The 27,488-nt window shown below is 42.7% G+C and overlaps 1 protein-coding gene across 1 annotated transcript; it reads right to left on the reverse strand.

Moving 5' to 3' along the window:
• On the reverse strand, positions 1 to 27,326 carry ankdd1a (ankyrin repeat and death domain containing 1A). Its single transcript, XM_078252787.1, has 16 exons — positions 26,980 to 27,326; positions 25,533 to 25,636; positions 25,243 to 25,341; positions 21,357 to 21,455; positions 20,830 to 20,934; positions 20,477 to 20,575; positions 16,843 to 16,941; positions 15,156 to 15,254; positions 14,952 to 15,050; positions 12,518 to 12,616; positions 9,180 to 9,278; positions 8,664 to 8,759; positions 7,346 to 7,547; positions 6,745 to 6,876; positions 5,343 to 5,447; positions 1 to 5,248 (listed from the first exon to the last, which is right to left on the reverse strand). Exons 1-15 carry the CDS (start codon positions 27,011 to 27,013, stop codon positions 5,386 to 5,388), a joined length of 1,527 nt encoding a protein of 508 aa, XP_078108913.1. The 5' UTR covers positions 27,014 to 27,326; the 3' UTR covers positions 1 to 5,248; positions 5,343 to 5,385.
• Positions 27,327 to 27,488: the final 162 nt, after the last annotated feature.

Here is a 27,488-nt window from a genome sequence, read left to right on the forward strand (position 1 = left end):
TTCAAAGTGGAGTTTTTATTGATTTTATGAAAATGTCATGTACATAGGTTTATTAAAAGTTTACACATGAATTATACAAAATAAATTTACATTGGTGCAGAAGAATTTCATTATTGCATTGATGCAGCTGGGCTTTTTAAAAAGGTGATTGAAAATGTCTTCAACCCATGCAAACGCACCTTTAGTCATACCCTGTCTGCACATATGATTTAGAACTCAGCTGCTTGACAACAAAACTCTTAACATACTCACAGAAGAACCAAAATGATCAAGGAAGTCACAGGAAAATAAAGAAACGTTAGGCAAACATGAACAAAAAATACATACAGTAATTTTGTGTCATAAAAGTATTCTGCTTGTTAATCATATTGCCAAACATAAACATCTTGCGACCCCTTAAAGAAGCCCTGCCACACAAAACATATGTGTTTGTATTATGTGGTGAATGTGAAAATGAACTGCTACCTCCTCTGTCAGCTCCACTGAAAAGAAATAAGCGGAGGAATCAGGCCAATTACAAAACTGACGTGGTGTTGCCTGAGTTCATTACTATTCATGAGCTCGCCCAGTTGCGCTGGGTAAAGGATGCTGATAGCCAGGCTCTCATTGGCTAGCTGTTAGCCAATCAGAGTCAAGCAGCTTAGCTAGTTGAATATTAATGAGAACTGGCACAAATCGAGCTGAGTCTTCCTGCAGGCTTTCTATACCACACTAGAATGGCTTGAAACAAGGTAGCCAAGGCATTTTTCCCACAATAAATGTTACATGAGTCCATGGTAGAACTTCAGACATTACCACAAAGTAATGAAATACGTGTGGCACGGCACCTTTAAGGTGCTTCAGGTGGCGATTCACTGATTTTAAACACTTGATTAGGAAGTGAACGGCAAATAAACACTTAAAATGTCCATGTTAACGTTTGTTTTTTGCTCTATTAAACTCTATGCACCATGTATACAGTCTATAGCATGTGTGCACAACTGTAGTAAGGACAGTAGGTTCAAGTTTAACCAATACTTAGCAATCTAATGGATGTAAACAGCAGACAATGTGAGTGATAATGTCAACACGGAGCTGTCTTTTCTTTCCCAATTGTGCTTTAGATAATAATAATAATAATAATAATAATAATAATAATTTATATTTTAACCTGGTTAAACTGACGCCGAATGTTGCTAGTACTAATGGAATGAAGTAGTCATTACGCTCTCTCTGAAAACAATTATGGCCCAAACTGAATGTTTTATGAATGAACACTGGTTATAAAAAATTTTTAAAAAAAAATGCAAGGCCACAAAGACAGAAAGTGCAGAGCCTGAAGTCCTGCCCCCCCACAAAGACAGGGAAGCCTGCTGTTGTGGAACCACAACAGTGTAAAACCTGACATCAATGTATAAAAACAAGAGCAATAAAGAAGATGCTGGTACGTTTATCTGGAAATGTCCATGTGCTTGTGTGTTTATTTGATTCAATCCCAGCAGTCTACAGTGTATTTATTGTCTGAGAGCTGCAGCAGTGCGTGGCTGGAGTCGTCACTCCGCCCTAGAGCAAACATCACACAGTATTTCACAATAAAAGATGAATAAAGCGGACAGTGACACAGTGGGACAGTGGAAAAGTTAGGTCTTGAGCTGCTTTTTAAATGTGTCAATAGCGTCGACAGATGCATAGTAACTACGTTTAGTATGGAGCTCCAAAGGGTTCAATACCAAAAAAAATAAAAAGACACTGGGAATTAAAAAATCCCCTTGAATAAGTTGTGTAAAACATAAATGAACCAACAATTTGTGAAATGATTGAAGAAACAATTCATTATCAAATGTTATTTTATCATTTATTTTCATGACAACTTCTTTTTTTATTGTATAGGTCTATCATTTTACCTCATTATAGACATTTTTATGTAAAAATGCTTTTTCAAAAGTCTATTTTATATTACATTATGTCACTCATAAAGGTGTTTCTCTCATCATTAGTTACCGCCCCCTCTTCTTCAGCCAATCACGTCTCCTTCCTCTCTTGGTTAGCAGGTTCAACAACTGCTACAAAATTTAGCCAGTTAGCTGCTGTTAGCTAAGGCAACAACAATGTCAATGTTATTCTTTATAAGCTCAGAACCCTGCCTAGCTAGTTAGCCGTTAGTTTCTGTGTTTGTGTACTGTTTATTTACACCAGCAGTTAGATAGTTGATTCAGAATTTAGCATTGTTGTTGCTCTAGCTAACAGGTGCTAGTTGGCTAAACCTTGCTTTGGCTGGGGCCTGAGATTGGCTAAAAGGTGAGAGGGCGGAGACAACATCATTGTCATGGAAATAAAAAGTGGCATGAAATAAAAATGCCCTTATGAAAAAAAAAAAGCAGACTTGAATGTAGAAATGTTACTAATATTGCATAAAAATACATACATAGATTATGTATGTTATGTGTGTGTTGTAACCATTTAACCAGGCAACAGCGAAGCTGTCAGAAAAGAGTGTCAGGATCCAATGTGATAGCACTGATGAAAATGCAACAGCAGACATAGCAATGCCAACCTTATACCAAACGACTTTTCAAGCGATTCCACTGTCGCAGACTAATTTCCAATATTGGAATGAAATCCTAAGAGTCTTGCTAAGAGTCGGGGCGCTCCCATCGTCTCAATCACTTGGTGTAAGGTGGTCATAAAACTCAGTCCCAGTCAGTCTTTTTCCCGTCTTGACGTTCCGACAAAATCAAACGTGTTTGATATTATCGTAAGTTTGAAGTCTTGGTAGTGAAGTTAAATCACGTGAACATTGTCAACAACCAATGAGTGCGCTCCCTCCAGCACCAAACAGGAAGCAGCAAACGGCTAGAGTCAGTGTAGTTTTTTGTTGCTATTGCTCAGCTAAACGCTAAAGAGGCAAAGTTGCAGATTTCCAACCCTTCTGAAGCGCGTCATCCAACGGGAGTTTTACCGGCGGATAAACGCAGACCTCTGGGTACTGACTTTCCCTTAAGTTACCAGCTAATGCTAGCGGTAGCTAGCTAGCTTGGTGACATTTTTCAAAACGAATCTAGTTGTAGTCTTGCAATGCGTGACCCTGTGAGAGCTCCAGTCTTTATATATTATGACAGTCTTTAAAGTTAGATGTGAGATGATTATCTTTAGATTCAAGAGATGGTGTCAGACTTCAAGGTCTGTTCAAAGTCTTCTAGTAGATGGTAGGCATAAGGGAACATTTAGCCACTCTAGAAACACTGAGTGTGATGGCCATGGCTACCATGCCGGACCCAAGCTTCAAAACTGTCAGTCAAAGTCAAAATGTCTGCCATGAAAAAGGTCTACGGGCTGCAAAGCCTCAGGAAAATACTCTTTTCCTCAGTTACTCTTACATCTGCAATGGATTAAATCTATGATCAAACAGTTACGCGGTCGTATAATTCATGAGAACAGCTTTGGACGCTTTGGGATGTCTTCCAGGAGACTGTCTGAAAATATACACTGTTCTCCCTATATTGAAATGATATCACATGATATCAGACAAGACAAGACATCGTAAGAACTCATTTTGAACGAGCATAAACCAACCCTTAATAACGAGGCCTCGTTTGTGACGGTCATATGATTATTGTTGAAGCGAGGCATCGAAACATCTTGCCTTGGCTGCTTTGAAAGGTCAATACTGTGTCGACAGGTCTACTTTGAGCGTGTAGCTGCTTGCACATGATCATGCCTTAAATTGATTTGAGTTAAGTTTTCCTCAGTTAAGCCAGGATTGTTTGTTCTTTACTTTTTTGGTTCTACGTGTACGTTCGGTTGCACTGTGTAATTAAAAAGGTTTTTAGTCATTGACAAACAAAAATGACAATGTTTCTTCAGCCTGAGCATCCGATCACATTCCTAGTCACTCTGGCCAGGCTTCCTGACGCAGACACAGTCTTTTCCAAACTAGCTCAGACCAGCAGAGTATGACTTGTTCATCAGTGTCTGCTCAGTGTATGTACCTCACAGCACCTCGAGAAATCCAACATGCCGCTGCCCCTTGCATCAACAGCAGTGAAAGCTGTAGTAACATACGGTGTATTAGCTCTTCTGTCTTATTTGTGTCTCATTAAATCAGTCTTACACACAGTCCTGTCCAACTTCTATCTTTGGACATGTTGTTACACTGTTTGTATGCCAAAAAAATACAGCGTAATGTGTTGTTATCAACTGTTATTGCTAACTATGGCTAACCTTGATAGAGCTAACCCCACTGTGAAATCCAAGATGTTTTAATGGAACGCATTCAACTCAGCTGTGACGTCATTTCCAGCTTCGGCTTCAGAGTTCTGAGGTAAATGGAACGCAGTATTAGCCCCCCCCCCCCATATCCCTCAATGCAGCTTTGAGGAAGAGGAACATTGCAGGAGAAATCATCACATTATATTAGGCTGAATGACACATGATAATGTGCTGAAAAGCCCTTAGTGTACAGATAACTGAGAAACAATTCAATATAGGTAGTGCCAGCAGGTATTCACTGCATGCATTAATAAAACCAACAAATAAATGTAATTTTACATTTTCACCAGGTATTTCACAGGTTTACAACCATCATGTTCCCTGACCCTAAAGGAAAATACTCTGTAAACTAAATTCAGAACAAAAGGCCTATGTCACACTTCCTGCTTCCTGAACGCGGAGTAGGGAATCGGAACTTCCGGTCAACAGTCCCTTTCTCCATAAGGATTTAGATTATCAGCCATAATGTCTAAACCATCCGAGGAAGACTGACCACGAGCTACGTGGTTGTGAAACGAAAGTTTCTGCTCCTGTAGAAGTCTGTATGAAATCAACCTTGTTTGGAGAAAAACTGTGGATAATTGTTTTATCCGCAATCTTATGGAGAAAAACTACACTACCCACAATCCTAAGCGTAACAGCAACGTCTCTGATTGGTCCAACTCGCTGTTACCATAGAAACGTTTACCGTACCTGCGAAAACGGCGAACGGCTAGAGCGAGCTTCTACCATTGAAGTCTATGATAGTTTCTGTACACGGTCTTGTACCTTTTGCCTTTTCTGCCGTTTTCAAAATGTTTTTTGCTTTGAGAGTGTTCATTTACAATCCGGACCACATCGTCGTAGGTGACTTCAGGCAGGTTGTGGAGAGACTTGGTCCAGCAGTATCTATCGGGCTCCGCCATTGTAAAAAGCGAACCGGAACAGCCGTATCCCCACTCAGAGATGTTCTTCCAGGTCTTCAATTGTTGCGTGACATAGGCCTATCACAGTATATTCTCTGTGTGAATATGTAAACAAGTCATGCCATGGATAGTACAAAGCTTTTTTTCATGTTCTGGGCAGTTAAATAAAGTTCTGAAGTGAACTGAAACCTTGGATGTGTTGTGTTGCCTTCGCAGTCTCTCACAGTGTTGATCACATTGCAGAGCACATTTTGGGAGAGCTGGTCTCTGCATTCGCCTTCTGCCGGATGCACTCTGGATGGTTTAAAACAAGGAGACATCATTCCAGACGCTGCTACTCCACAGCCACCAGCTCACAGGCTACCATACCAGCACAGAAAGACCTACATGTTGCTCTACTGGGCATTCGTGGTCTATGTATGGAGTTGGTCCAAATCATACAGTCGATGGCACAAAAATACAAATGATAAAACAGTGGTGATGGAAGAAGTATTCAGATCCTTTACTTAAGTAAAAGTACCAATACCACACTGTAAAAAATACTCTGTTACGTAAAAGCCCTGCATTGAAAATGTTACTTATGTAAAAGTATGTATCATCAAAGTACTTAATGCAGAAAAATCCTTACATTTTTAAACTACAAACGTTAAAAACAGTTCTGTCAGTCAACTTAGTGTTTAATGGTCTAATCATTTCAGCTGGACTTGTAGGCCGTTATATTGTTGGGTAGTTTAATTTATACGCCCTGCAGTGCCTTGCTATGCCCTGCTACACCCTGCTACGCCCTGCTATGCCCTGCTACACCCTGCTACGCCCTGCTATGCCCTGCAGTGCCCTGCTACGTCCTGCTACGTCCCGCTACGCACTGCTGTGCACTGCTGTGCCCTGCTACGTCCCACTATGCCCTGCTACGCCCTGCAGTGCCCTAGTCATAGTTCCATTATCTTTACTGTTACTATAATTGCCACTGTTCATCACACCCTCAACTGGCACCGTCAGACACCACCCACCAAGGCTCTTGGGGGAATTACTGGAATTGTTGTATTCCAGTAATTGTTGGAAGTATAGAGTGTGGTCTAGACCTCCTCGTCTGTAAAGTGTCTTGAGATAACTCTTGTTATGATTTGATACACTACTTTGAAATTGAATTGAATTTTAATAAAACATAGCATTTTATAAATTGCATGTGTTTTGTGTGCAAAAATCTAAATATGTAAAGTAACTAGTGACTAAAGCTGTCAGATGAATGTAGTGGAGTAAAAAGTACAATATTTCTCTCCGAAATGTAGTAGAGTAGAAGTAGAAAGTGGCATTAAATGAAATACTCAAGTAAAGTAGAAGTACCTCAAATTTTTACTTAAGTACAGTACTTGAGTAAATGTACTTAGTTACATTAGTTAGCAAATTAGCCATAGCAGTATGGAAGGTTTGGCATTCCCCCTGACCAGCCTCCGGCATCAGAGAAGACAGATGTGTTACCAGTATACATCACAGGAGTTCAGGAATACAGTAGCTTCATTACGACACTCAGCACAGCTCTGTATAGCAGTTATACAAGAATACAAACCCCAGTGCAGTTTGATGGGCTCACCTGCCAAGTCCGTCCGTGAGATTTCCACCAGCCCCTCGTAAAGGCTTTTGATCGGGTTCTCCCCCGCCATCACCACTCCATGAAACCAGATTAACAGCATTCGGTGGCCATGCTCTTTGAAGCTTTTCATACCTAGAGGTTCAATCCAGAATTATAATACATATCAATATTAGGGGTGTCACGATTCTCCAAAAAACATTTAACGATTCAACTTTTGGTTCGATTTTTGGTTTAAAAATATTTTTTCAACAAGGACGACAATGCCACAGTAAGAGCCACTAGATGGCAGAAGGGTACTTTGCGACAACAGTTTCAGTTTCTCAGCATTTCCGAGTCGCAATTGAATGCACCATTAATTTAACGAGGTGCACCTGAATGCACCATGGAGTCCCGTCAGAAGCAAACATGTTTTACCTTCGTTGTTTGTTTCCATAACTCACTCACGTGGAAGTCAAAATGTTGCTACACGGGTGACTTCAGAGAGCGGGGGGTTTCCTGTTGTTTATCCGTCATCTCCGTCTCCGGCAGTGGCCTATGGAATAGTCAAGCTGCAGGCCCTAATTTGTGTTCTAAACCATCTCAAGAGGTCATCATAGCTCACCTGTCCACTGTTGCTCTATAGCTCGTATGTGTGCATCGCTGAAGTCCCAGTGTTGAGCCAGGATCTTCCACTCCCCGCGGCACAGGTGCTTGGTGGCCAGGCTCCACAGGACCGACCGGAGGTGCTGCGTCTCTGGCTGATGGTCCTGCTTGAAGCTCAGAGGCTTTCCCACCCAGGAGTCCTGCTCACTGCCCATCTGATCCTGAACAGAGTGATTCATGAGTATTGTAATATAATGTAATGAACAGAGTCTACATTAAGGCATGGATACCAGACCTGAGCCCGACAGGTCTCGACGGGTCCCGACGGTACCCGACGGGCCGGGCTGGGTTCGGACAGATATTTAGAAATTATGGTCGGGTTATGGTCGGGCTCGGTCACATCAGCGCGATAAGGCATTTGCTTTAAGAGAGCTCATTTTGTGTGTAAAGTGGGCAGAAGAGAGATAGAGAAAGAGAAAGGTGTAGATGCGACCGGAGCAGAGTTGGTGGAATAAGTTTATGTTTTGTACACAGTGTGTGCGGTGTCCAAGATAAACCCCAGACTGAAAGCCAAGTTCATTCATCTGCTCACCAGAAACGGGATTTTAACCCTGACGTTATATAACGTCGGCCCTGGAGCTAACGACTCTCCCCTGGTTTTCTGATCACGGTCGGAATCGAAGCAATCCGGAAAGGTTAACACATTGAACATTTTAAATTAAACAGCTTATTAACGTGCGCTTGTTCCCCCGTGTGCGCTGATGCGCTCATCTGTTGACATTTCCCAATGCCTTCCTATAGTTGCTTAATAAAAGCGGGCTTTCCACAAAAACAAACCTACATGTGTCATTAGTACGAGAAAAAAAACGAGATTTTAACTGTGTCGGGCTCGGGTCGGGCTCGGACATAGATATCTTAATGCCTGTCGGGCTCGGGCCGGGTTCGGACGGAAAAATTCGGCCCGATCAGACCTCTACCCTGATGCCAACAAACTTTAATGTCACAAATCTATCCTAATCTACAGCTAACAGCACAGTATGTGTAAGTAACAAATCTCATGGAATTCATTTAGAAAATAACTCCTCTGGCACACTGAGCTCCACAAAACTGCAAGAAAAGGATCTGCTCATTCTGAACTGAATCTGGCTCGGAAGACCAGTTTGTTTTGTGTTCAGCCCTAAATTGAAGAGCATGCTGCACATTTCCATTTGGAACCCAGAATGAGTTCCTTGGATTTCTTTCTCTATCTTAAACTATCTCCCGTGATAGTTTTTGTTCAACACGACCTCCGGCTGATTACTGACAATGTCAATCACACATCAGGAGGATGAACTCACCTTCTCCCATTTATAAAAGCGGTCAGCTTTGATGATCATGTCAACCAGGATGACATGGTTTCCTCTGGCGGCCACCTCCAGACACCGTTTCCCCTGCTGTGTACATCATATATCATATAGTCATGAAAACACAGTGGATAGGAAGTACATTACTCAGCTAGATGACACAGATGCAGCATCAATAGCAGGTAAATATGACCAAAAAAAACAGATGACACGCAAAACAGCTACACACAAAATATACAATCACTTTACCAAAATGTACATTTATCCAAACCCATATTCATCCCCAAAACGGCATATATGACCGTTGTACTTACTGCTGCACACTGGCCGTTTTAACATGTGACCGTAACAGGTGACAGCGGTGGCATTTGAATCATGTGACCGTTCTATTGAACACGTATTTAACGTTGTGAAACGGAACTATAGTTTAGGCGACAAAAGTACTTAGCACGTGTTGGAAAATCATCAGGGATTAGTTTGAAGGGTGAAGGTGTGTGCTGCGTGTGCTACCTTGTCGGTCAGATTGAGGTTAACTCCAGAGATCAGCATCATCTCAGCCATGTCCTGCCAGCCGTGCTCTGCTGCCAGGTGCAACGCAGTCTGTTGTCTCTGTCAACCACATAGCAGAAATGTGATAATATTGTCTCGCTTCTTCTGAGAACCATCCCCATGTCATTGTGCATTCTTTTATTATTCATTAAAATCAACATGGGCACACAGATGTCCTGCAGAGCCAGCTGCTTTTATGGTTCTTGGGTGCGTCTAATATATATATATATATTTTTTATTTTTGTATATTTTTTTTTTATTGTCATCGTGATATTAACTGGCGCAATATACACATTGCGAAAGGCTGCGACATATCGTGAAAGACACTCCAAATATCAGAGTATATCAGTGGAAAAATCCACTTTAAAATCAGGGTTTCTACAGGTTTTACCAAGTCAAATTTAAAGGACAATTCCAGCGCAAAATGAACCTAGGGGTTAATAACACGTGTACCGAGTCGACCGTTCTCTGGGATCTGTTTTCATGCTAATCAAATGTGTATGCAGCTTGAAAGAAGCTAGCGCGAACCGCTGATTAGCTTAACGCTAGGCATTCGGGGCACTGGAAGAGTAAAAATAAATCGCTATTTTATACCACTAACAAGGCTCAAAATAGCACCACACGTCAACGGTAGCATAACGACGAACGCCCTGCCTGAGCTACAGTGGGGCAAAAAAGTATTTAGTCAGCCACCAATTGTGCAAGTTCTCCCACTTAAAAAGACGAGAGAGGCCTGTAATTTTCATCATAGCTACACTTCAACTATGAGAGAAAAAATGAGAAAAAAAATCCAGAAAATCACATTGTAGGATTTTTAATGAATTTATTTGCAAATGCCTCGGGAAAATAAGTATTTGGTCACCTACAAACAAACAAGATTTCTGGCTCTCATAGACCTGTAACTTCTTCTTTAAGAGGCTTCTCTGTCCTCCACTCGTTACCTCTATTAATGGCACCTGTTTGAACTTGTTATCAGTATAAAAGACACCTGTCCACAACCTCAAACAGTCACACTCCAAACTCCACTATGGCCAAGACCAAAGAGCTGTCAAAGGACACCAGAAACAGAATTGTAGACCTGCACCAGGCTGGGAAGACTGAATCTGCAATAGGTAAGCAGCTTGGTGTGAAGAAATAAACTGTGGGAGAAATTATAAGAAAATGGAAGACATACAAGACCACTAATAATCTTCATCGATCCGGGGCTCCACGCAAGATCTCACCCCGTGGGGTCAAAATGATCACAAGAACGGTGAGCAAAAATCCCAGAACCACACGGGAGGACCTAGTGAATGACCTGCAGAGAGCTGGGACCAAAGTAACAAAGGGTACCATCAGTAACACACTACACCGCCAGGGACTCAAATCCTGCAGTGCCAGACGTGTCCCCCTGCTTAAGCCAGTACATGTCCAGGCCCATCTGGAGTTTGCTAGAGAGCATTTGGATGATCCAGAAGAGGATTGGGAGAATGTCATATGGTCAGAAACCAAAATAGAACTTTTTGGTAAAAACTCAACTCGTCGTGTTTGGAAGGGAAAGAATGCTGAGTTGCATCCAAAGGACACCATACCTACTGTGAAGCATGGGGGTGGAAACATTATGCTTTGGGGCTGTTTTTCTGCAAAGGGACCAGGACGAATGAGCCGTGTAAAGGAAAGAATGAATGGGGCCATGTATCGTGAGAGTTTGAGTGAAAACCTCTTTCCATCAGCAAGGGCATTGAAGATGAAACGTGGCTGGGTCTTTCAGCATGACAATGATCCCAAACACACCGCACGGGCAACAAAAGAATTGGCTTCGTAAGAAGCATTTCAAGGTCCTGGAGTGGCCTAGCCAGTCTCCAGATCTCAACCCCATAGAAAATCTTTGGAGGGAGTTGAAAGTCCGTGTTGCCCAGCGACAGCCCAAAACATCACTGCTCTAGAGGAGATCTGCATGGAGGAATGGGCCAAAATACCAGCAACAGTGTGTGAAAACCTTGTGAAGACTTACAGAAAACGTTTGACCTCTGTCATTGCCAACAAAGGGTATGTAATGAAGTATTGCGATGAACTTTTGTTATTGACCAAATACTTATTTTCCACCATAATTTGCAAATAAATTCATTAAAAATGCTTCAATGTGATTTTCTGGATTTTCTTTCTCATTTTGTCTCTCATAGTTGAAGTGTACCTATGATGAAAATTACAGGCCTTTCTCATCTTTTTAAGTGGGAGAACTTGCACAATTGGTGGCTGACTAAATACTTTTTTGCCCCACTGTATGTTACTGGTTACTGGTTGCAGGGCGTTCGTGGTTCGACTGGTCGTGACTGTTTTCCCAAGATGGCGATTGCCTGTATACCCGAAGGTAATGTCTTTATAAACTATCTTTTTAATGAACTGTCAGTACACTTACAAAGTTCTCAATGCTTCGGTTAACATTTAGGGACCCTCATTATGCTACCGTTGAAGTGTGGCGCTATTTTGAGCCTTTTTAGTGGTGTAGAAATAGCTATTTATTTTTACTCTTCCAGTGCCCCGAATGCCTAGCGTTAAGCTAGTCAGCGGTTTGCGCTAGCTTGTTTCAAGCTACATTCACATTCGATTAGCATGAAAACAGATCCCAGAGAACGGTCGACCCGGTACACGTGTTATTAACCTCTAGGTTCATTTTGCGCCGGAATTATCCTTTAAGACTTTTGAGGACGTTTGTTTTAGACCTTTATGAATTAAATTTAAGACCTATATCACAACATAAAAGTGCAACAAAATGCAGAGCCAGAAAGTAATAAGAGTAATACTAATCTGTACATGCACAGCGAATTGTATTTGGACGAGTGAAAGAAAGAACTACACCTACAACACCACAGAATAAGAAACATTTCAATGAGCATTAGAGGTAGTGTTGCATGGATGTAGGAAAATGAAGACCTAGAACACAAAACGTCAGCGAATTTAAGACTTTTTAAGGGCTGACATTTTGAATTTTTAGACTTTTTTTTTTACTTTTTAAGAACCCGCGGAAACCCTGAAAATGTAACTGTCAATACTTTTTGTAGTCTTTTATGTTGAATTCAATGTTCAATTTGTTCAATAAAGGAATGTTGGAAATATTTTCTTTCATTTGTTTCAAATTCAACTGGCAATTTGTATTTCAGCAGAATACTGAAAGCAGCAGAAATGCAGAACCGAGTGAACTTTAATATCTGTTTAATTATCGCAAGTCATGTCGCGATATTCAACAATGTTATCGCACGTTTTGCTGAGATCGTGCAGCCCTAATGTGTGCCAGTACAGCTGTGGAGGTCCGTACTCACACTGTCAGTCACGTCCAGGTCACAGTCAGCATCTATAAGCAGCCGTAAAACCTCGAGGTGGTTGTTGAACACAGCTAAGTGCAGCGCTGTGTTGTGTTGCTGTTTCAAACACAAAGAAAGAAGACTTTAATAAGAACATTTCACCTGATGCGTGAGTGTGAGTGATAAGACCCACAGTGGCCTCAAAAGCAAAATGTACTGACTATTAAAATGTTTTCCTCTGCAAACATATTGTAAGATCTATCTGGGCTATGTAGTTTCAAAGATTATACAAATGATTCTGTACTGTAGTTGTGCAGGAATTGAAAGATACTGGCCCTCATTTATGAAACGTGCGTACGACCTGAAACAGGCGTAGGACGGGTGTGCGCTGATTCCTACGCAAAGCAAGGCATTTATCAATTTGAACGTGAGCGTAGGCTGCGATAAAATCTCACGTCTGGTCTGAACTCGTGTACGCAAGTTTTCGAGTCAGTGTGGACTTGCGGTGCAGCATATAATCAGTTTAACAGGAGTAGGAGAAGTCATCAGTTGATCACTTATCAGCAATGGCAGATCTGGCTCTTTTAGAAGACCGCTATGCGCCGGTACAACAGCGCACAGGTACGCGCACGGGCCACGGTGGAGCGCTCCATTGGATTGATTAAGGGCAGATGGCTCTGTCTTGCATCAGCGGGGGGCAGGGGGGGGACCCATACACGGCAAAAAAAAGTCTGCGACATAGTATTAGCATGTGGGGTTCTGCACAACATCGCACAGGAGAGCAGCGTCCAGCATAGCCCCAACTGGGGGCTATACGAAGGAGACAGGATATTATTCCTCGCTTTTAAAAGGTATAGTGTTATGTTTGGCAATGATATTCAATACGGGAGACATGACGATGCACAACATTTTGATTTATTCTTCAGGTTTTCGTTTCTCTTTTAAAGAGTCGTTAGTGGCCATAGTGAACGATTTATTTCTGCCATTGACCGATGAAAAGACTCCTGCCATTCCGTTGCCTTTCCACTCCATTTCGCTCTTTCAAGGATACTTTTGCCACCTGCCACCTGACCACGCCCACCTCACCTGTTGCCTATAAATTGATTGTGAACCCTTTGGCTCATTCTTCGCACTCTCTGCCGGCACTCCGATGCATCCAGTGTGCGTCTTCGTGAGTTAACGTCAGTCAATCTATCATTTTGACTGTGTTTTATGCCATGATTTACTGTCACTTTGCTAACACGTGCACTGCTGACTGAATTCCTTTGTTTGCCAGACATGTGCCATGAGCCATGTGAACAGATTGTTTGTATTATCTTAAAGCCCGTGCATTTGTGTTTGTTTGAATTATCTGTTAAAGCCTGTGCAGTTGTGAGACGTAAACTCACATCTCCTTTGTTCATTTGTAGAATTGTTTAATTTGTGGTAATTGACCACTTTCACTAATTGTATTATCTTTGTTACCACTTTCTGCAGCACACAGACAATGCAATGAATCAAATTCAACCTGAATGATAACATGAAATACCACTGGTGTTGCATCAAACCCTGCCTTCTCCCTGCTTCATTCATCACTCCGTATCACCTGACGTCTTCTGACTGAGACCCTGTTTGCTCACCAAACCCTCACTCCACCTGAACCATTCCCATCACCCTACAGTTCCTCCAACCGACACATTTCGGCTCGTTTTTCCAGCTCCTCTGCTGTCAGGAGACAGGGTCTGAGTGGTGGTCCAGCACAGGAGGGGGGGGTGGGCAGAGGCCACGCCCTCTCCCTCACAGCTATTGCCTGGTTCTGACTCATGAAAGAAACACGAGTAAAATAAAAGAGCATAAACTCCACTACTGTGTGTTTATTTAAATATAGGTACACCATGTAGGCCTAAGAGTGCAATATAAGCCTGTATATTACTAATAGGACTATACATATGTCAAGGATGTATAAATTAAATAAACTTCAGCTGGAGTCTGATTTACTACGGCAACGCTGTTAACTGCATCAGGGATCTCTTTCCATTCCGCATTCTTTCTACAGCCTTAAATGCCAGTTTTCAGGCTGCCAAAGTACACACGTCGGTGCAAATGAACCTGAGACGTAAGGGTTTCAATCTCCACCTCTGAAAAGTGCCGCTTCTTAGCCGGATTACGTCTCGCCATGTCGTAAATTTTAGGGGCGAGGCCTCATATTACGATCGTTTACAGCCGCTGCATTTATCAATGTACGACCATTCTTACGCTCTGATTGGTGCGACACGAACGTTTCGTGAATCACACGTGAAGCCTGTCGTAAGATGATTTCTGCGCTCATATCTGCGCTGGTTTCTACGTTTCGCTTCTCAACCCAAAACAAGAAAGCCAGTGTGGAAAAGATTGTGTGGCGGTGCTCTTAAAAAAAAAACACTACATCTACATCATACAAAACAAGGACTAAGACACGTGGGCGTTGACTTACATTGTCTACAGCGTCTCTGTTGATTCCCGCCTCCAGCAGCAAACTGGCCTCTCTGTCAAAGCCATGCTGAGCCATATAATGGAGAGCAGTCCTATTCTTCTGCACGCAGACGAAAACAAGGATTTAAACTCAGGATTAATAAACATTTTGTAATATTCAGTGTTTATTGCAAATGGTATATGACACAGAGTGAAGAAAGCGTACATTAGTTAGTGCATTGGCATTACAGCCGGATTCCAGCAGCAGTTTGACACACTCGTAGTGACCTCCATCAGCTGCCAGGTGCAACGCTGTAAGACCCTCCTAAAAACACAACAGGTACATTTCAGTCATTAGAACATTTTGTAATCAGTTTATAGAACGTCAAATATAATGACAACTGCTCATTAAAAGCTATCCGAGGTAGGGTTGGGCATCGAGAACCGATTCCTACTTGGAATCGTTTCAAAAATTACGATTCCAGTGGAATCGTTTCTTTATTGGAATCTTTTGGGATCATTTGAAGGATTTGGTTTCAAATCTGATCATGGGTTCCAAATTGAACACGCGCAAGTTTTGGTTTCCGTAGCGGCCAGGCTCTTGTTGTGTTGCAGCCTTGGAGCACAGTAAGCGGCGCTCTAGTCTGGCTTTATTTTACGTTGTTAAAAGCCCGGTAAAACTGCAAGCCGCCATTCAATCAAAATAAAACGTTCCTCTTATTTGTGAAATAAGCATGAGACCCGTTCCAACTCCATCCCCTCAAAGAATCAGAATCGCAATTGGAATCAGAATCGTTAAAATCCAAACGATGCCCAGCCCTAATCCGAGGTGGCCGGGTTAGCTCAGTTGGTAGAGCAGGCGCATATACAGTATATAGAGGTTTACTCCTCGACGCAGCGGGTTCGACTCCGACCTGCGGCCCTTTGCTGCATGTCATTCCCCCCCTCTCTCCCCTTTCATGTCTTCATCTGTCCTGTGGAATTAAAGGCCTAAAATGCCCCCAAAAAATAATCTTAAAAAAAGCTATCAGAGATAAGCGTGTCATCTTACAAGAGCTTATGTTGTCCAACCAACGGGCGGAACAGAAGGTTAGTTTACAATGGCTGAATCTCATCACCCTTATTTGATAGCTCCTCGACTCCTCTGTCCTCGGCTGAACCGGAAGTTGTTCCGTCCCTCCTCGGTGAAGGCCGTCTCAAAGCTCTTCTTACAAGAGCAGCCTTCCCGGAAGCCGTGCGGCTCTCTCCCGTGCCTCCTCGGGGAGGGACTAAGACGCGAGGAAGGGAGGCAAGTGGAGGACACGAGGAGGCAATTTAAGTGCTATGGGACGTACCCAATGACACGAAACAGAGAACCAGGAAGTGAATCACTGTTGTGGTTAGAAGGGATACAGCTACGGCATTTACCTTTTTGTTTTTTTTTCTATTCCTACCTAAGCTGTAGAGGTTTTTATACACCAAATAGTTTTGATTTGTGCCTTATGTTTTGGGCATTTTAGGCCTTTATTTGATAGGGCAGGTAAAGAAATGAAAGGGGAGAGAGAGGGAAGTGACATTGCAGCAAAGGGCCCCAGGTTGGAATCGAATCCACGGCCGCTGCGTCAAGGACTGAGCCTCTGCTCATGGGGCCCATTTGACGGTTTTGTGAAGCACTTTGTAGGTGGAGTTTGAAAAGTGCTCTATAAACAAAGATGATGATTATTATTATTATATTATTATAAACTCTGCATTGTAAACCACCCATTGTAGTGTTCTTGCATGCTTCTTGAGGTGTATTTTTTTTCCCCTCTCCAAAAGATAGATTTTGACCTTTATTTCTCCACAAGACAGGCAGCCAATTATGCACCACAGTCCCTCTAATTAAGTAAGACGAATTGGGTGTGGGAGTATGCAGCCCAGTCCAGTCCACTCACTATGTTTCTCTCATCCACGTCCACTCCGGTCTCCACCAGCTTCTGCAGGACCTCAGTGTGCCCACACTTGGCTGCTAGATGCACGGCTGTGTTCTCTTCCTGTAGTCCAGACATGACAACACGTTACAACTATATAAACCCATTCTGAGACCACTTCCTCCACATACAGTACATCCACCAAAACAAGTCAACAGAGGCTGTTAACACCTTACTGCTTTTAAAGTCTGAACCATAGACTGTATAATATTAATGGACAAAGCATCCGGTTCGGTGAAGTGCTGCAAATGCGGAAGTGCCTCAAACCTGCATTCTATCTGAATTCCAGCAGGGGGCGACACGTGCGGTTGCAAAAGGAGGTCGGTTTCTGTAGAAGTCTATGAGAAAGTGACCCACTTCTCACTTGATTTATTACCTCAGTTAACATTTTCAGAATGAGTTTATGGTCTCAATCGCTAGTTTGAAGTCTTCTGCAACACAGAATGGTGTTCATGTTTTGAATTATGGTCTCGTTGATTTTAAAACCGACTATAAAGCAGGGGGTGTTTTAGGGCGTGGCTATGATGTGATTGACAGTTTGCGTCCTGTCTAATATGTAATATAACTATGGGACAAAGATGTATTTAAAACCAAGCAAAGCTAAATTTTACCTCGAATTATGTAGGCTAGCTTTCAGCAGTAGTTGCATCCAGATTGGCAGAGAAAGTGTGTAACGTTAACGTAGAGTGTAAGCAGCGTTGCCAACTCTCAGCTAACGTCACAGTCAGATAGCGCCCAACAGTCCATGGCTCCTCCCTCACTCCTCCCTCCCGTCTAAAATCGCCACATCCGCAACCAGGATGGCTGCTCCCGTAACGGCAAACTCGACGACTCGTAGCAGATCTCGGGTTTGGTTTTGGTTTGGTTTATTTATGGATATACATTCATGGGTGATGTCGCACATGCTCTGTCCATTAATAATTATACAGTCTATGGTCTGAACCAGGGGGCTTCCATGTTTTTTAAGCCATATATTGCCATATTTACACATATTGTAGAAAATTAAGTTGCATATTAAACTGGGCCTACAATAATGTTTGGGCATCCTAAAGCCTTTATACCTTATTTGCATAGGATATTAAGCTATTCAAATAATAACTGTTGGCATGATTTTATAAATCATCTTTTAATGTTATACATACATGTTGCGCAGTGAATTTTTAGGATTAACTGTATCTGTGGGTGGCTACCTTAGTGATTATCTGAGGCCAGTGAGCTGTTCATCAGTGCCCCCCCCCCCACAAATAGGCTGATTTGTATTTGCTAATAATATATTGGATTCATGTTAAGACCAAACCAAAAGTGAGAAGTCAACAGTTTCTTTAGGCACCAGCCTCGTCAGTCTGTTGAAAGTGTCACATGAACCAGTAATGTCCAACGTTTGGTCCCTGTCAGATGGTGGTATTGGCCTTGTGGTATTCTAATGTATTTTCTAAGTGATCCCAAGGCTCGCTGATTAGGTTTGGTGTCTTTTTTAGTAGTTTTGGTCACATTTGCATCGCATACCACTACCACTTGGTGGGCCCTATCTTGTAACGGGTGCAGCGCAGCCCAAAGCCCAAAGCCCAAAGCCCAACGCAAGTGTCTTTGCTAGTTTACGACCGACGCAGTTGTCAATTTCCCGTCCAGCGCCCGCGTCGTTTAAATAGCAAAAGCACCTGCGCCCATCTGTGCACCCATGGGCGTGCTGGTCTTACAGGGAGGTGTGTTCAGGTGCATTCTTGGCATATTGCTATCTTGAGGCAGCGGGAAGTGATCGCTCCATTGACCAACAAAAACCTGGTCTAAAGTCAATAGCGCAGCATTTCATTGTTATTTTAACAGCGAATTAGTAAAATGCGCCTAGGCTCGTGCCCAGTTTGCGCACACACTATGCTTGTTACATATACACAGGGAAGCACAGCAGCACACAAACATGCAAAAGATTACAAATAAAAATATTACAGTGCAAATCCGCCATCATAATAGCAATGCTCCAAGGTCCAAACGCGCCTGGCTTTTAAAGGGAACGGGAGATGACACTCTGATTGGTTTATTGCATGTTACGCCCAAAACACACCTATGAATTAATCATAGGTGTGATTGGCAAAGGACAAAATAGCAGGAAAATATAAATATAAAGTACAACCCTTTTGGACCATGCGCCCGGCACACGGAGCCTTTTTTCTGCCTTTAAACTAGCAAAAGTGGATTTGGACATGCCCTAAACGCACCTGCGTCAGGCGCTTAGATCGTTAAAATAGGGCCCGGAGTGGGAAAGCTAAATATTTCAACAATTATTTTACCAAAAATGTACCAATTAATAATTTTTATTTTACACTTTTATTTTATGTCATGTTTGAATTTCTTTCATGTCACTTTTCTATTTTTTTTTTTTTTATATAACAAAATATATATATTTTTATGAACACTTTGGAGCTCCACGTATGTCTATTAAATGTTGAAAAAGAACAAGAGAGTGATAGGGGTATTAATGTGGTACACAGTACATGGTAACCACCAACCATGGCATGTGGCTCACCCCGGCTGTGTACACTGAAAAGAGGCAGTCGCAGTGTATTTACTTTGAGTTACTCAGTTGTAGGAAGGAACCGTAACTGGAGAGTTTAGCTTGCCTATATCCCTGCCCAGTTTACACAACACATCCTGCTTTATGCTCTTTGCTTGTTTAAAGATGGCTTTATAACTCCAGAATGATGGATGCATTTCAACTCATGTTACCCTGGCCAAGGTGTGGTGGTGGCAGCCTAACAAATAGAGCTCAACAGTGTGGCTCTGGAAGTAAAGATCTGATATGATCAATGAATATTTACCGCACCCCTCGAACCCGCAAACGGTTAGTGAGCTGCAACCATTGAAGTCCACGATAGTTTCTCTACACAGTCTTTTTCTTTTTTTTTCTTCCAGTTTTTAAAATGTTATTTGGCGCCAAATCAAATGTTTTATGGTCACAATTCATCTCGTAGCTGGTTGGCTTGGTTCCAGGCTTAAAACTCTTTATATGAACATTTAATGAAACGTCTATGGAACAATTGAATGAGGGAACCGGAGCCGTTCAAAAAGTGGGCAGTCACTGTTGAGCTCTATTAAATGGTGAAGTATCACATTTGAGCTGTGCACTATTAAAATAACTTCATATTTTCTTTTCATCATGCATAACAGCCTTGTGTCATGCCTGTTTGCTTGAGTACAATTACTGATTTGTTTCGTGTGTGTGTGTGTGTGTGTGTGTGTGTGTGTGTGTGTGTGTGTGTGTGTGTGTGTGTGTGGGCTTGTTTAACTATATTCGTGAGGTCCAAAAACCAGGAGTCCAGTATACTTGTGGGGTCCCGACTGCCAAAATGCTGGACCCCACAAGTTCAAAGGGCTGTTTGAGGGTTAAGACTTGGTTTTAGGGTTAGGGTTAGAATTAGGTTATGGTTAGGGTGAGGGTAAGGGTTAAGGCTAGGCATTTAGTTGTGATGGTTAAGGTTAGGGTAAAGGGGCTAGGGAATGCATTATGTCAATGACAGGTCCCCACAAAGATAGTGCCACAAACCTGTGTGTGTGTGTGTATGTGTGTGTGTGTGTGTGTGTGTGCGCGTGTGTGTGTCCCTACCTTGTCCTTTAAACCATGTGTGCAGCCCATTCCAATCAGAAACTCCACCACTTCAAACTGTCCATGTTCAGCAGCCAGGTGAAGCGCTGTCTTCCCTAACTGCTCCGAGAGACGTCAGCAGGTTACACACAGGAGCTGCTACACAAACACTGTACACTGTTCCAATAGAAGGGTTGTGTTCCATTCACCTTCATTTATTGGCCTACTGCTGTTATTCTGACAACAAACAGCTACATGTTTGTTATAGAAAAGACACGGAAAGAAAGGGAGGATTTAGACTCATGTCTTCTACAAAAAGACAGTGTGTACGACGTCTGTCTGTAAATTGAAAACGTTGTCAAGCGAGGAGTCACCTTGTCAACTCTGTCGAGACAGATGTCTTCCAGGTCCTCCATGATGAACTCCAGCACTCTGATGTGGCCTCGCTGGGCCGCACAGTGCAGCATACTCAGACCATCCTAACACACACACACACACACGCACACACGCACACGCACACACACACACACACACACACACACACACACACACACACACACACACACGGGCAGTTATGAGATATCAATCAGACTAAACCTCATAGTTTGCATCTGTAGTGATGATAAAATGAAGCAGCTAGGGCTGCAAGCAACAGTTATTTTCATAGTCAATCGTCCTGTCGATTATTTTCTCATTTTGTCCACAACTCAAAGATATACAGTTTACTGTCAGAGGAGTGAAGAAACATAGAAAAATATTCACATTTAACAAGCAAGAATCAGAGATTTTCTTTTCATTAAAATGACTTAAACGGATGAATCGATTATCAAAATAGTTGGCGATGAATTGATTCCTCGACAACTAATCGATGGATGTGTGCAGCTCTAGAAGCAGCTCTTACTTTGTTCTCACAGTTGAGCTTTGCTCCACACGACACCAGGATCTGGAGGACTTTTAGGTGACCAAACCACGACGCCAGAAGCAGAGCATTCATGCCAAACTGTGGACAAACATTTAGAACTGTTATATGACAGTGAAGCTCTGATAATACAAGTATATGAAGTAGAATACTCCCTACTAGCCCTGGTCTGTCTCTGTCTTACTGTGTGGTTGATTGGTTGTTTTATGTTAGAAAGGGTCCCAACGGAGTTAATGGGATAGTTTGCATATTTCGAAGCGTGGTTGTATGAGGTACATGTCCAGAGTGAGTGTATTGGCCACAGTGGATGGCAGGCGGCACGCCCCCAGTTTGGGGAAGCAGGCAGGAGCACAGAAGTCTGGATCGACGACGGTTCGTTTTCCAGATAATCGCGTTGGATCTTCCACCGGATGTCCCTCGCCTCGCAAAACTCCATTCGGCTCGGGAAACATCAACAAACTTCCAGCTAGCGAGCTAGACGCTGAAAATGGCAAGTTTTAAAGAAAACGTGGATGGTGCAACAAGGCAGGCCTGCTTGGTTCTTTCGGGGAATGATTGTCAAAGATTTACAAAGAATATATGTTTACGGTATTTCCTCTCTAACTGGGACGTTTTGGGACCGATTGGTGGGGATTGCTGTGGATGAAGTACACACGGAGATACACCGGTAAGAGCTAATCAGGTTTAACCATGTATCAGCTGATTTAAATAGCTCACGTTACTGTGTTGTGTGAACCGTTAACTTCATTAAACATTGTATGTGGCGTTTACTTTTTGCGGTGTGCAAATGTTTCACCAAAACAAGTTCCTTCCTGAGACTATTTTGCAGAGCCACCGTCGCAGCGTCCGGAGCTTAGCGCCCCCCAAGACGATTGTGATTGGTTTAACCCTCATGTTGTCCTCGGGTCAAATTTGACCCGTTTTCAAAGTTTTTTTTAGATTAAAAAAATATAGGCTGTCGAAATAACCCCCGAAAATGTAAAAAAATCAAAAAACAGGACAAAAAGTTGGGAAAAGCAACAAAAACGCTGAAAAAAAAAAAAAAGGTCTAAAACACCAGAAAAAAAAATCAAAAAAAGCGCCCAAAACATTGAAAAAGTGGCAAAACGTTGGAAAAAAAGCGACAAAACGTCAGATATAGGGCTATCAATTTTGGAAAAAGGGACCCAAACGTTGAAAAAAAACATACAGAAACGTAAAAAAAAAAATTAAACTTTGAAAAAAGCGACTAAAACATTGAGATTTGTTTTCATGGTCGACGGGAGGACAACAACAAACCAGAGCGTTTTGTTTTCTCCTCTCCCAGAATGTATGTGATGCATTTCGATTAGCGTGTAAATGGATGCTGAGGAGGTGAAACAGAGGCTGGCCTCTGAAGGACTTATTTTATTTCTTTCTTCCGACCTCCAAGTGGCCTATAGCCTACGTTAGTCATGAATAAATGATGTTAAAACATGTATAAATGACTCATTCTTGACGAGTCTCTATTTTCTTTCTCTCCCTTTTCCGCCGAGTGGTGCGTGTGCGTGTGCCCGCTCGCGGTGTGAAGCGCGTGTCCGCGCTATTCTCCGACATGCACTCAAATCACTGCTGATAGACGGCCTTTTGTACAGTCGGGCTGTAAACGGGTTCGGGCTTTTAAAAAGCTGTCAATCAAAATGTACTTGTCGGGCTCGGCAGCTCGACATCCCATGTCGCTCCTCAGCTAAACCGGAAGTTGTTCTGTCCCTCCTCTGTAAAGGCTGTCTCAAAGCTCTTATTCCCGCCCCGAGGAGCGAGGAGCGATCTCTGAGGAGCTATAGGCGAGGATACAGAGAGCAGCGCAGCTGAAGGAATTTCTTACTCCACCCATACAGCTGACGAATTACTGTGACGCTTCCAATAAAGGGACGTCTAAAAACACTAAAAACACATTTGCTCGTTGCCTCTCTCCTCCCATGACGAGGAAGGGAGGCAATTTAAAGTGCTCATATTATGCTCATTTTCAGGTTCATAATTGTATTTAGAGGTTACATTAGAATAGGTTTACATGGTTTAATTTTCAAAAAACACCATATTTTTGTTGTACTGCACATTGCTGCAGCTCCTCTTTTCACCCTGTGTGTTGAGCTCTCTGTTTTAGCTACATTGTGAGGCATCTCACTTCTGTTCCATCTTTGTTGGGAGTCGCACATGCTCAGTACCTAGGTAAGGACTACTAGCCAGTCAGAAGCAGAGTATGAGGGCGTGCCACGCTAGCAGCTAGGCGAGCATTATAACGTGTGTTACAAAGTGACCCACGTTTGTCTCTGAAGTAAAGGCTGGACTACAATAGAGCTGTTTGGAGCAGTTTGTGAACAGTGTTTTCTGTTGGAGATGGTAAGTCCCTTTGCGGCGGACTTTGGGCTTTTTCACTTTGTAAACCTATAACGTGCACAAAAAAGATATATGACACAATAAAGGATGGGGAAAAGCCAAAAAGCATAATATGAGAACTTTAAGGGACATGAGATGCAGCTTAGGAGTACCGACACGGAAGCTGAGCAATGTACTTCTTTGGACGGGGGGAAGCAGCGAAACAGATTTTAGACACATAAAAAATATAATACATCAATATCAGCTTAAGTGTAGGCTTTATTTAGAATATTTTCAGTGCTTTACCTTGCTGTCAGACAGCCCTTTCCGACGGGGAACTGAAGCCTTTATCTCTGCTCTCTTCATTTATATTTACCTCACAGAACACGGGAGTTGCTGGTCTACCGCTGCCTCCATCGGTTACTGTGTTTGTGTTGTTGTGTGACTTTGGTGTTTTAATAAGTATTTGAGAGATGACAAAAGAGGATTCATCGATGCATGTTTCATGTCATTTTGGGAAGATTGTCATTGGAGCATTTCTATTAGAATGTATTATCGGAAGTTACAGCTTTACAGAGAATCCTCACATATGAAAATGGATCTCTATGTTTACCTCAGGAGATATTTACTTTGTTATATGAATAAAAGATGAAAAAAGCGAGCAAATGTAAAGGCTTTCATGAACAGGCCTAAGGGTGGAATCACTACTATTTGAGGCCCCGTTTACACGCAAGAGTCTGAAGACAGCGGTGTGGAGAGAGACGAGAAAAGGGTGTTCAGGTAGTCTGTTGTTACGGAGTAGGCTACAGGAATTATAGGCCCCTGTTATCTAAAAGATTTTCAATATAATGGCTCAATATTTAAATGATTTCAATGTGGATAAGGTTGTTATAGTTCGATGACCATATGTAGGCTATTCCTTTGAGCCAGAGTAGGCTACAACGTTGCGGATGAAGAGAAAGAGAGAGAGCGAGACAGAGGGGGAGGGTCTGCTTCAGCCTCCTCTGCCCGCTGCCTCTCGCTCTCAAGCAGCGGCTGAAGGGCTGCGAGGCTCAGGATATTGGTAGTGCTCCCGTGGGTGCTGTGCTGTGGCTTTATCACGGTCGACTGTGTCGGTCATCATCAGACAAACGTGCGACTCCACCTCCTCGTCTGTCCAGACAAAATTGTCAGCTTTTGTTGTTCGCTTCGACATGTTTTGGTTTCGCGCTACTAAGGAGAAGAAGTAGAAGGAAGGTTCTACGTAGGCGCGCTGACAGACGCAGGTGGTGTTGTGTGGCAGTGCTTCACACTACCACCTAGCCGCCTGGCGTGCATACTACATCGAATTTCACACGCTTTTGCGTCATCGTATGCACGCAGATTACCACCCCCAAAACTCTCATCTAAACGCGGAACAGAAAGTGAGAACGTAACGCCACCTTTGCGTTTTCTCTTCAGATCGTTTCCATCTAAACATAGCCTTAGTGTTAGGGAATGAATGAATTCAGTTGTAAATCGTCATTGGGATCTCACTAGTAACGTGCATACATACAGCGTCCCTCTCATCAACTTCCCGGTCATGGCCCAGTAGGAGACGTAGAGCCTCTTCGTTCCCAGCTCCTGCTGCCCAGTGCAGGGCTTTACGGTCTATCTGTGCAGAGAGGGGAAACAACAACTCAGTTTATAGGTGGACGTTTACAAAGCGGACATTCACCTCTGCTTTTCTTGCTATGGAAATCAAAAAGGCTGCCGTGAAGAGGACCTATAGAATTTGAAAGCAACAATGACTGCTTTAAGGCCCACGAAAGTGTACATGTCATGTTGGTCCTTCAACAGACTTACTTTATTTTTGGCCTGGACGTCCACACCTTTCTTGATCAGTTCCTGCATTTTCTTGGGGTCGTTCCTCTTCGCAGCATCGTGGAACTCCTTTTCTGACCACAGCACTGTCAGGAATGATGGACAACGAGGGATAGACAACGGTTAAGGGTGTTCTGCGCGCCATTGAGAAAAAGCAACAACACAAGTTGATTCGCACTGTATTCAGTGCCTAAGACTCAGGGTATTAACCCTATTTGTCTGTAGTGGTGTTAAGAAGCACTGAGCATCATGTAAGACAGAGGACGGCCAGTTACTTCATGTCCTATGGTCCTGTGATAAGGTCCAGGAATTTTGGACCGAGATCCATGATAACCTATGTCTGATTGCAGGGAGCCAGGTTCCATTCAGCCCAAGATGATTTATTCTGGGAGATGGGTCCATCCTAAGCGGGATAGATAAGCACGTAAGAAGCCGGGTCCAGACTAGTTTAATGATAGCCAGACAGATTATTTTAAAAGGATGGAAGAATGAAGGGGTGCCGTCAATCAAGAAGTGGGCTTGTGAGATGGCTAGGGTGGCGGTGTTTGAAAAGATGTCATATAAACGGTTTGCCAGATTGGATGTCTATACTAGAAAGTACCTGAGCTTTCTGGAGGGCTCCTAGGAAGCTTTATGCTGGGGAGAGATGTGTATGGTGGGCTTCTGGTGTCGTCATTTATACATATGTTTATTTGGTTTATGATTTATTGTCTATTTTGTTACTATTTTGTCGAATGGTCTTAAATATTCTAGTTACTGTGTCATCTTTTCTTGATTTTAGTCTGGGTTGTATGATTTCTATGTTGTTAAAAAAAAAAAATAATAATAATACTGCCACTGGAGGTAAGTAAGTGGTGGTTGCTTCGTGCTCTGTCCCCACACTGTGCAGTGAAGCGCTCCACGATGTTCTGCTGTGCAGCTCTAGGGTTGGCCGTTCCATCCCCAGCTCCTCACATCTACATTCCGAAGTGCCCTTGGGCAAGACGACTGCTCCCGCTGGTCAGGCCAGAACAATGGGGTGATGACAAGAGTGAGAATTTAACACTAGGGAACAAGTCCAGTGGGCGACTGCCCAATATCCTTTACCATGTGTGTAGAAATGTGTAGACCTACATCAATACCACAATACCAGTCTATGGCAGGCAGATGGAAATGAGGTTGAAAATCGCCCCGTGATGTTATCAACGACGAATGAATACTGTGGTTATAACGTCACATATTCTACAGTTAGTAACGTTACAGTCTACCGTCCTATATTGCCATCGTGTAAAACACTTTTGGAACGCAGCTTCCATGCTGTTAACTTCAAGAAGTCTAACGTGTATCCCTGTCTGGTCAACTGACATCCTGCTGCCGCTGCGGACAGAATGACAGGTCGCTCCCTTAGGCACACACAGCTGAGTGAAAATCAATGCTGGTTCCTACTTACAGATATCATCCTCCGACACCAGGTCGTCCTCCATCTTTGTTTGTGTTTTAAAGGCGCCTCGGACACTTTGTTATCACCTCTCTCATGGTAGTGCTATCGCATATTATTTTTTTTCGGTTGATGAAAGGAGGCTGGACGCTGTGCCGAGCAGTTATTTCTGTTAAGCTACGCAGACTAAAACTGTGAAAATAATGACTTCCGTTCACGACCTTCAAAATAAAACGAATATTCCATTTTTAAAGTTGAAACATCCATTTTTTTTTTTTTTTTTAAGTAACTTTGCTACTTCCGAATAGGGCCAAAAGCTTCCGGCTCTCTTTTCCATTATTAACAAATCAATTACTTTTTAATTAATTGCTTGGTCTATAAAATGCCTCTCACGATTTTGATAAGCCCAAGTTTATGTTTACACTAGCAAATGTTGCCATTTTTGCTTGAAAAAATAGTTTTTAAACAAAGAATTCATTGATTTTCAAAATTGTTGTACATTTTCTGTTGACTGTATTAAA

The sequence above is a fragment of the Sander vitreus genome, chromosome 1, assembly GCF_031162955.1.
Source record: "Sander vitreus isolate 19-12246 chromosome 1, sanVit1, whole genome shotgun sequence".
Classification (NCBI taxonomy): domain Eukaryota; kingdom Metazoa; phylum Chordata; class Actinopteri; order Perciformes; family Percidae; genus Sander; species Sander vitreus.